The sequence below is a fragment of the Athene noctua genome, chromosome 39, assembly GCF_965140245.1.
Source record: "Athene noctua chromosome 39, bAthNoc1.hap1.1, whole genome shotgun sequence".
NCBI lineage: Eukaryota > Metazoa > Chordata > Aves > Strigiformes > Strigidae > Athene > Athene noctua.
The window spans coordinates 65,815-75,533 of NC_134075.1; the positions used below are offsets into that span (position 1 = coordinate 65,815).

Consider the following 9,719-nt stretch of genomic DNA (forward strand, 5'->3'; position numbering starts at 1 on the left):
GGGGTCGCGGTGCCCCGAGCGGGGTCCGCGGGGCCGAGGCAGGAAACGCTGAGCGACGGGGGGAGGGGAGCTGGCAGGAAGTGACATCACGGGGGGGGAAGCAGGGGGGACCCCGACACCCGCCCGGCCGCCTGGTGCCCGGGAAGGCCTCCGCTCCCCGCCCGGCCGCACGCGTCCCTCTGCGGGGAGCGACAACCCCCCCGCTCCCGGACGCCTGGGTCCCCCCGGAGCCGCCGGGGGGGGGAGCGGGGCTGCCCGGACGCCCGTGTCCCCCGGGGGGGGTGCGGGGCTGACCCCCACCCGGACGCCTGGGTCCCACCCAGCCGTGTGGGTGGCGGGACCCCCCCCCGGCCACGCCGCCCCCCGGAGCAGCGCCCGCCGGGTGACGGTAAGGGGGACCCGGCGGGGGGGGGGGGGAGCTGCCCCGGGGCATTGTGGGAAACGGGGGTTCGGGGAGGGGGGCTGGGGTCCCCCGGGGGGATCCAGGCGTCTGAGCCTCGCCCCCCCACACACCCCTGGGGGCCCCTTCAGCGGGAGAAGGGGCCTGGGTCCCTCGGGGGGGGGGGGGGGGGGGAACGGGACACGACCCCGGGCGCCGGGGGGGGCTGGAGGGGACGCCCCGGTCCCTGGGGAGGGGCTGGGCAGGCGGAAGCGGGGGAGAGAGGCGCGGCGGGAGGGACCGGGCCGTGACCCCCCGGCCCGGGGGGAAGCGGACGCCCGAGTGTCCCGTGTCCCCCCCCCCTCTGGCCGCCTGGGCTGACGGTTCCCCGCAGCGCCCGGGGCCGATGGGTGCCGGCCCCCCGCCCGCCCCACGATGGAGGTGAGGGGCCACATCATCCCCCCGGGGACCTACAGCCCTGCAGGTACGACGGCTCCTGACCTCTGACCCCGCCCTGCCCTGTCCCCCCGTGCCCTCTGACCCCGCAGTGTCTCCCGTGCCCCACTGTGCCCCTGACTTCGGTCCCCCTGCCCCCCATGGTGCCCCCTGACCTCTGACCCCTGGTGCCTTCTGACCCCGGTGACCTGCGGTGACCCTGACCTCTGCTCCCTGGTGACCCCCGTGTCTCTGACCTCTGACCCCAAACGCTGCCCCTGGTGCCCCCTGACCTCTGCCCCCTGACCTCTGCCCGGCGCAGGGGCGCCCGCGGGGCGGCTGCAGGAGCTGCGGGAGCGGCAGCGGGGGCTGCGCCAGGCCCTGGGGCTGCGCCTGCGGGAGCTGCGGCGCCTCTGCCTGCAGGAGGCCGTGAGTCACCCCTGACCTCTGACCTGACCCCCCCCATCCCTGTTCCACCCACCCCCCCCCCCCGGGGACCCGACCCACAGAACACCCTGATCTCTGACCCTCGGGGTTCCGCCCCCCAACCCCATCACCCCCTCAGCCCCCTGGGACCCCCCCAAGCCCCTCTGAAGCCCCCCGGGGTCCCCACTCTCCACCCAGGACACCCATAGAACCCCCTATCCACTCCCCTGCCCCCCCTGGGACCCCTATAGCCCTCCCCAGAACTGCCTTACCCCCCCCCCAACCCCTCCAAGCTCCCTGGTCCCCCAAAGCCCCCTTCCCCTCCTGGAGGCCCCCAGACCCCCCCACCCCAGCCCCCTGGCCCCCAATCGCCCCCCCGCTGTGCGCAGGAGCTGACGGGGAAGCTGCCCCCCGAATACCCCCTGGAGCCCGGCGAGAGGCCCCAGCCACCCCCGCGCCGCCGGGCCGGGGGTCCCCCGCGGGGGCCCCTCCCTGAGGTAGGCAGTGGGGAATGGGGTGGGGGGGGGCTGGAGGGAAGAAGAACGAGGGTCTGGGGGGTGGCGGGAGGCCAAAAATGTCCTTTCCCCCCCCCCCACGGTGTCGCTGACCCAATCCTGCCTCCCACCTGGGTGCGTCCCCTTGCGGCTTCCTGGCCCCCCCGGCGTGACCCCCGGCGCCCCCGTACCCCGGCCTGTCCCCTCACGGCCCCCGTACCCCGATGGTGCCCCGCTGCGCGTCCCGCTATGGCGGCCCCCGAACCCCGGCACGTCCCGCGGCACCCCTAACCCCCACAGCCGCTCGCGGCCCCCGTACCCCACGCGGCCCCCTCCGGCTTCCGAACGGCGGCGCCCGCGGCCCGGCCCGGCCCCGCCGTGCCCGATCCCGGCTCCCGCAGGCGGCGCGGGCGGCCCGGCGGGAGGTGGCGGTGCAGCTGCAGGTGGTGGAGGCCGCCCGGCGCTTGGCGGCCGCCCCTGGGCTGCCCCCCGAGCAGCGCCGTCGCCGCCAGCGCCTGCAGGCCGATGCGGCTCAGCGGCTCCGGCAGCTCCGCGCCCAGCTCGGCGCCGCCGCACACGGTGAGCACCGGGGCGGGGGTTCCCCGGAGCACCGCGGGAGGAGTTGAGGGGTCCCCAAGGCACTGGGGGAGGAGCGGGGGGGGTCCCCAGAGGACCGGGGGGCGGTGGGGAGCTCTGAGGAGAGCCTGGCCTGGGCCGCGGGGGCTGCAGAGAGGCTGAAGCCCCGTGGTGGGTCCCCAAACGGGGCGGGAGCAGGTTTGGGGGGGCCATGGCGGCACTGACCCCTCGTCCCTCGCTTTGGCTCCCTCAGAGGAGAACGGGTCCCTCTGCGATCTGCCTGCGCTGGAGAACGGTGAGTGCCAGACTCTCGGGTGCCCCCCAAGGGATTGGCCTGGACACCCACGTCCCCCGGGGGGGCCCCTGGCTGCTGCGTTCCCACGCTGTGTGTTCCCACAGGGGCTCTGCCGGGGCTGCCCCCACCCAAGCCTCCCCCGAGCGGAGCTGGTCGCCCCTCGCCCCCCCGGGCCGGATCCGGTAGCCCCGACCGCCGGCCTCCCTGGGCCCCCGATGTCCCCCCGGGGGCACCTGGCCGCCGCAGCTCCCTCGCCAGCCCTGCCAGGTGCGTGTCCCCCCAGTCCCAGCCCCCCCTAAGGCCTTTCCCACCCCGTGTCCTCTCCCAAACGCGCTGGGGGGGGGCCCCCGACCCCCCTGACGGGGTGCTGCGGCCCCCAGCCCGGCACGGACCCTGCCCCGCAGCGCTTCCAGCTTCGAGGGCCGCAGCGTCCCAGCCACACCCGTCCTGGCCCGCAGCCCCTGCGCCCGCGGGCACCCCCTTTGCCGGTGAGCGTGTTGGGGGGCCGGGGGGGCACGGTGGGTGGGAGGTGGGGGCTGGGGGGCAATAGCAGGTCCTGGGGGTTGTGCGGGGCCATCGCAGGGCACAGTGAGCAGTGTAGGGGCGCGGAGGGCAGGTGCAGGGGGCTTTGGGGGACCGCGTCCCCTCGGTCTCACCCCGTGTCCCCTCTCTTCCCAGCCCCGAGATGCCAGGGCTGCCCCCCCGGCCGTGGTCGGGCAGCCAGGACTCGCAGCTGGGGGGGCCCCCGGCACCCGGCCCACCCCCACCGGCCCCGCGCACCCGCCGCAGCAACAGCTCGGAGGCCTTGATCGACTGGGGGGGCCCCCCCGAAAGCACCCCTGAGGCTGCCCGGGGCCGGGGGGGCCCCCCCTCAGCCGAGCAGCGCCGCAGCCAGAAGTGGCTGGCGCTGGAGGGGCTGCGGGACTGGTACCTGCGGCACACGGGGGCCCCCCCGGCAGCACCCCCCGGCCCCCGCCTGCCACCCCCCGGCCCTGCCTGGCCCCCCCGCCGCCGTGACACCCCCGGCCTGCCCCACTCGCTCAGCTATGCCGGGGCCCTGGCGCCCAGGTACGGGGCGCCCCGGGGGTACCACACGCCCCTCTTTTAAGGAGGGGTGTTGGGGGTAGGCCCCCATTTGGGGGCATGATGTGAGCAACCCCCCCAAGGAGGCGGATATCACCAGTTTGGGGACCCTCCCGTCCATTGGGGACCTCCAGACGTCGTCAATTTGCGGACAAGGAGGGCCTTGATTTTGGGGTACCAGTAGCTCCAGCTTGGCCTCTTGGTTCTTCAGGGACCCCTAAACGTCCCCAAATTGGGGACTCCCACTTGGAGACCCCTGACACCCCAAATGTGCCCCCATTGGGCCCCCCCAACCCTCCCCCTTCAGCCCTACTCCATGGGAGACACTCAGAAGTCCCCAAATGCATCAGTTTGGGGTCCCCCAGCAGCCCCACATTTGAGGTCTCCCCGGGGTGGGGTCCCTTCCCCAGTTTCCCTTCAAACCCCCATTCCGGGGCTCCCCCCCACCCCGGCATCCCTGCCCATTTCTGGGGGACATTTCTCCTGCCTTTCTTTTTCTTCTCCTGTGTCCTTTTCTTTCCTTAATTCTGGGGGTGGGAGGGTGGGGGTCCCAGGCAGAGAGGGGGGTCCAGAGGGGGGTCCCCATCCCCAGGGCTTTGGGTTGTCCAGGCGGGGGTGGGGGGGGGGGACATGTTTGGGGGGGGCTAATTGCTGTTTTTCTTCTCTCTCTTTTGTTTCTGTTGTCTTCCCCTGTGTTGTGTGCTTTTTTTCCCTCTGTATTTCCTTTATTTTCTCTTTATTTCTCTTTTTTGACATCTCCCCCTGCTCCTGCCACCCCCAGGGCCTCGGGGGACCCCCCTGTGGCCAGCCCCACCACCACCACGGACCCGCAGCCCCCCGGCACTCTGGTCTGACCCACAAATCCAAGGGGTCGCACCCCCGGAATCACTCCATTCCCCCCCCCCCTTCCCTTGTGTGGGGAGGGGTCCCCAGGTATGGGTGGGGTGCCCCTAAATTTGGAGGGAGCCCCCAACCTGGGGCCTCCCTGGCCGCTCCTGGTGAGCTGCTGGTTTCAGGGGGCCCCCGTCGCATGCCCCCCTCAGGAGAGGGGGTTCGGCGGGGTGGGGCGAGGGGGGGGGGGGCGCACAGCTGGGTTCAATACAGGGACCTGCTGCCACTGCTTTGCCTGCCTCTTTCTGGGGGGAAATGCTGCTGGTTTGGGGTTCCTTGCTCACCGTATAGCTCCTGTACGGCCTCGGGGGTGGGTCGTTACATGTTCCAAACACGTCCAGGGGTTGTCGGTGTGGCCTGGAGGGGAGGGGGGAGGAAGTGGCCCCCACACATTTTTGGGAAGAGCTGTGCATCCTATGGGGGCTGTACGTAGTTCCTATAGGGTTTGGGAAGGGGACTGTATAGAATTGATGAGTCTGGGCCAATCGATCTGTTCCTGGCAGAACTGTGCTTACGCAGTCTCAGGTAAAGCTGCAGTCAGGGGGTCTGTAGAGCTCCGGGGGGGTCTCTGTGTTCCTGGGAGGGGTCTGCCTGGATACCTCTGTATGTCCTCGCAGCGCAGGTCAGGGCAGCTCTGTGTGGCCCATATATATTTTGGGGGGTACGTACAGCTCCTGTCCAGGCCCAGGTGGGGGCTGTGTGCTGCTGGTACATCCCGGGGGGATCCACGGGGGGAGCGCAGGGCCAGTGCTTGGCTGGGGAGCTGCGCGGCCCCTATAGAGCTCCTGTAGAGCCCCCATAGAACTTCTATAGAGCCCCTATAGAACCGTGATAGAGCCCCTGTAGAGCCGGGCGCCAAGCCACGCCCCCAACTAGGACACGCCCCCCGAACGTCGCCGAGGCTCCGCCCCCCCGTGGCCCTCGCGCCGGTTCAAAGCGCGTCCGCCTCCGCGGTGAGGCCCCGCCCCCGGCGCTCCGCCCCCTGGCCCCACGTCTCCCCAGCGGCTGGGCTGGCCAATCGGCGGTCGGGGGCGGTGGGCGGGGCGCTGCCCATTGGCCGCGGGGGCGGAGGCGCGGCGGAGGGAGCGGCGCGCGAGAGAGCGGCGCGGCGAGGCGAGGCTGAGGTGAGGGCGGCAGCGCGCGGCGGGGCCTGGCCGGCGGTGGCGGGGAAAAGCGCCGGGGGCCCGGCCGCTAACGGGGGGCGGTGGTGCGGGTGGGGGCGTCCGGGGCGGGGTCGCGTCCACCCTCCCTCACTTGGCTTCCTCCTTCCTCCCCCCTCGCAGCTCAGCGACGACCGTAACGGCGTTGCCATGGCGACGACGGCGCACCCCTATTGGCCCCGGTCTCTGCCGTTGCCGGGCTACGTGGCCAGCGCGCGCCCCGGCTGGCAGTGCGCAGGCGCCGTAGCGGCTGCCGGGGCGGGGCTGCTGGCGCTGGGCTGGGTGCTGGGCGGGGCGAGGGGCGGGGCCTCGCGAAGCCCCGCCCGCCGCCTGGCGCTGGGCTGGTTCCTGATGTGCGCGGGGGTGCACGGGGTCCTGGAGGGCTACTTCAGCCTGCGGCACCGGGAGCTGCCCGCCGACACCGGGCTGCTGGCCGACGTCTGTGAGCGCCGGGCAGGGGTGGCGGGGGGGCCCGGGGCGGATAACGGTGGCCGGGGGAGGCTCTGGGGCTGCTAAAGGGGGTCTGAGTACCCTGGGGAGGGTCCCCATCGCCTGCGTCCCTTTGGGGAGGGGTCCCCTGGGGCACCAGTGGGCCCTGAAGGGAAAAGGGGGTTCTCTGGGCATCATGGGAGGGGCACACCCGGGTGTCACAGGGCCATGGGGCGGTGGGGGGGCTGTGTGCTGTGTGCCCTGGGGGGCGTGGGGGTGCACCCGGACGCCTGGGTCACCCCGCTAACCCTGCGCTGCCTGCAGGGAAGGAGTACGCCAAAGCTGACAGCCGCTACATGACGTGAGTTGCGGAGGTGGCTGGGTGGGTGGGTGGGGAGGGACGTGTCCGGCGGACACGGGCATCCAGCTGACCCCGCTCTGTGTGTGTCACCCCTTTTTTCCAGGAGCGATGACTTCACGGTTGCCATGGAGACAGTGACCGCCTGGGCCTGGGGCCCCCTCAGCTTCCTCACCTTCCTCGCGTTTCTGCGCCGCCACCCGATCCGCTACGTCCTGCAGCTCATCGTCTCCCTCGGTACACCTGGGACTCCCGCACACCTTGGGGAAGGGAGGTGAGGGGGGGGCCGCCCGTGTCCCTGCGGCCGCCCAGCCCTCCCTGACAGCATCTCCCTACCCACGCACAGGGCAGCTCTACGGGGACGTGCTCTACTTCGCCACGGAAGCGCGTGCGGGCTGGAGCCACAGCGACCCCCAGCCCCTCTACTTCTGGGGCTACTTCGTGGGGCTCAACGGGGTGTGGGTGCTGGTGCCTGGTGCCCTCCTGGCCGACAGCTGCCGTCAGCTGGCCGCCGCCCAGCGTGCCCTTGACCGTCCCCGCCACAAAGCCCACTGAGCCCCGGCGCTTGGGTCCCCCGCACGACGCCTGGACACCTGGGTCCCAGCTGGGAGACCCCTCCTCTGAGGGGCTGTTCAGCATGAATTCGGCACGGGGCAGGGCCTTGAGTCCCCAGGAAAGGATTCAGCGTGTGCCTGGACGCCTGGGTCCCCTCGGGGCATCCCTGGGGCTGCAGTCATTCCCCCCCAGCGAGAGCTCGGGGACAGCAGCCCGATGCCGCAGTCCCCTTGGGCAGGGAGGGGGGGTTCCACCCTTGTTACTGGGAGCTGTGGGATGGATTTTAATAAACGAGCTGAAAACAGAACCGTGGGTCTGTGCTGGGGGGGGCGCGGGGCCGCGCACGCCTGGAGGGCAGGCAGATGGGGCGTGGCCTCCGGGAGATTGACAGCTTTGGGGGTGGAGTCAAGGGAGACGGCGTCCGTACTCGCCTCGCCTCTGCTGCTCCTCAGCCAATGGGAAATTAGGTCGCCTGCCGTGGCCAATGGGAGATTGGGGTGGGCGGGGTTAGACTCGGCCCAATCGCGACTAGAAGTCTTCTCACTGCTCCCGCCCATTCCCGGCGCCTTGAAACCGGATAGGCCAGCGGTCGCTAGGCAGCCAATCAGCGCCAGCGCTCTCCTTAAGTCCCGCCCTATCCGTGCGCCCCAACCAGCCTCCGCTCCCTCGGCGGCCCGGCCGCGCCGCCCAATCAGCGCCCTCTCCTGAAGGAAAGCCTCCTTCCGCAGCTAGCCAATTAGCGCCCGCAGCCTCCCCGAGCCCCGCCTGTCTCCCTGCCACCCAATCAGAGCCCGCTCCGGGCGGACCCGCCTACCAGAGCTCGCCCCAATCAACGCTCTCTCCTTTCCGTCCGCTCCCCGCCCCATCCGCGCCCTCCTCCCGCCTCCCACCCAATCCGCGGGCAGCCGCGTCGTCGCCGGGGCGACGCCGGTCCCACCCCCTCTCCCGCCCTCCCTCCCCGCCGGCCTCCGCGAGGGCGGGACTTCCGGTCGGGGCGCCGGCCAATGGAAGCTCGGCGAGGGCGCCGCTGGCCAATGGGCGCGCGGGCGGCGGGTGAGGCGGAAGCGCCGCGAGAGGTCAGAGGGCGCCGCTGTTGATGTTGACACGGGCCCGGCGGCGGCAGCGCCCCCGCCCGCGCTCCGCGGCCCGACAGCTCCGGCCTTGCAGCCGCGCACGCGGGGGGGCCTGGGCGAGGCCCCCCCGGTTCCGCGGGGCCCGCGGGTAACAGCACCATCCTCGGCCCCCGGCGCCTCCCGGGGCTGCCGCGGCCCGGCGGGGCCTCCCGGTCCCCCCCCCCCCAGTCCCCCCGGCGCCGCCCCATGCGCGCCCCGCAATGACCATCCTTCCAAAGAAGAAGCCGGTGCCGGCGCCCGACGGCGACGGCGACTCAGGCCCGGACGCCGGCCCTGAGCGCGGCGCGGACGCTGGCCCCGAGCGCGGCCCCGGTGGCGTGGGCGAGTCCGTCGGCCCCGGCGGTGTTGGCGGGCCTCGGCCCAGGGCTTCGCCGCCGCCGCCGCTGCGGGGCTGGGCCGGCCTGCCGGCCGCCGGCTCGCCCCCCCCTGCCGGTCCTGGCGGCCCTGTCGGTGGCGGCCCCGTTACGGGGGACGGGCCCGGGTCGCTGCTGGGGCTGGAGGCGGCGGCGCTGGGGCTGCCCGAGCCCCGCGGCCCCGGCAGTGGCGGCGGCGGCGGCGGCCCCGGACACAGCAAGCGGCGGCGGCGCGGAGGGGCCGGGCCCAGTGGTGGCCCCGGCGGTGGTGGCCCCGGCTGCGGCGGGCCTGGCGGGATGGGCCTCGGGCTGGGTATGGGCCCTGGTGGCAGCCCCGGCCCCGACGAGGCAGGAGGCGGCTACAACAGCGAGGACGAGTATGAGGCCGGGCGGGTGGAGATGGACCCGGCCACAGCAGAGCAGGTGCGAGGGCCGGCACCGGGACAAGGGGGACCTGGGGGCACCGGGCCCTGGGGTAAGGGCAGGTGGTGGGGCGGGGGGCCACGGTGGGACCCGAGTGGCCTGGGGTGCTTTAGGAGCTCTCTGGGTGTCTCTGTGCTCTGAGCCCCACAGTTGTGTGAGTCACACGAGGTGATTGTCCCGTGTGGCATGTATCCCCCCGCCCCGGAACCCGCCTTGTCCCCTCTCCTTCCCGTGTGTGTGTCCCCGGGGACCCCCGTGCTCGTTGCGCTCATCCCCGCGTGGGGTGGGTGTTGGGTTCCTGCTGCGTGTGTCCCCGGGGACCCCTCCCTTGCCCCCCCCCCGCAGTGTGTGGGTGCCGGCGCCAAGCCCAGCTGTGTCTCCAGCAGGAGCACCGGTTCGAGAAGGCGCTGCGGGAGAAGAAAGGCTTCATCATCAAGCGCATGAAGGAGGATGGTGCCTGCCTCTTCCGGGCAGTGGGTGAGCCCTGTCCCCCCCGACCCCAACACCGGGATCTCAGGTGTCTGTGGGCAGAGGCTGACACCCCCCTCGCTGTCCTTTTCTGCCCCCCTTGCCTGCCTGTAGCTGACCAGGTGTACGGAGACCAGGACATGCACGAGGTGGTCCGCAAGCACTGCATGGACTATCTTGTAAGGCACTGGGAGGGAGCCGTGGGGCACTGAGGTGTGCAGGAGGGTGATGGCAGGGCACTGAGGGGTTCTGGGGGGCACA

General features: G+C 72.6%; 3 protein-coding genes across 5 annotated transcripts; all 3 read left to right on the forward strand.

The window, feature by feature from the left end:
• Positions 1 to 93: 93 nt before the first annotated feature.
• CCDC120 (coiled-coil domain containing 120) lies at positions 94 to 4,805 on the forward strand. 3 transcript variants are annotated; one of them, XM_074931074.1, is made up of 10 exons: positions 96 to 388; positions 774 to 863; positions 1,137 to 1,243; positions 1,630 to 1,737; positions 2,136 to 2,313; positions 2,564 to 2,605; positions 2,710 to 2,872; positions 3,010 to 3,093; positions 3,284 to 3,673; positions 4,470 to 4,805. In XM_074931074.1, the coding sequence occupies exons 2-10, from the start codon at positions 815 to 817 to the stop codon at positions 4,540 to 4,542; spliced, it is 1,194 nt and encodes a 397-aa protein (XP_074787175.1). In that variant the 5' UTR covers positions 96 to 388; positions 774 to 814; the 3' UTR covers positions 4,543 to 4,805. The 3 variants fall into 3 exon arrangements, with proteins under 3 accessions (XP_074787176.1, XP_074787175.1, XP_074787174.1); XM_074931073.1 differs by having other exon boundaries at positions 98 to 388; positions 2,986 to 3,093; XM_074931075.1 differs by lacking the exon at positions 3,010 to 3,093 and having other exon boundaries at positions 94 to 388.
• Positions 4,806 to 5,061: 256 nt separating this feature from the next.
• Positions 5,062 to 7,388, forward strand: EBP (EBP cholestenol delta-isomerase). The gene is made up of 5 exons (XM_074931076.1): positions 5,062 to 5,703; positions 5,863 to 6,181; positions 6,493 to 6,529; positions 6,633 to 6,763; positions 6,873 to 7,388. Exons 2-5 carry the CDS (start codon positions 5,890 to 5,892, stop codon positions 7,079 to 7,081), a joined length of 669 nt encoding a protein of 222 aa, XP_074787177.1. The 5' UTR covers positions 5,062 to 5,703; positions 5,863 to 5,889; the 3' UTR covers positions 7,082 to 7,388.
• A 769-nt stretch (positions 7,389 to 8,157) lies between these two features.
• Positions 8,158 to 9,670, forward strand: OTUD5 (OTU deubiquitinase 5). Its single transcript, XM_074931115.1, has 3 exons — positions 8,158 to 8,990; positions 9,377 to 9,467; positions 9,573 to 9,670. The coding sequence occupies exons 1-3, from the start codon at positions 8,415 to 8,417 to the stop codon at positions 9,668 to 9,670; spliced, it is 765 nt and encodes a 254-aa protein (XP_074787216.1). The 5' UTR covers positions 8,158 to 8,414.
• The last annotated feature ends 49 nt before the right edge of the window (positions 9,671 to 9,719 follow it).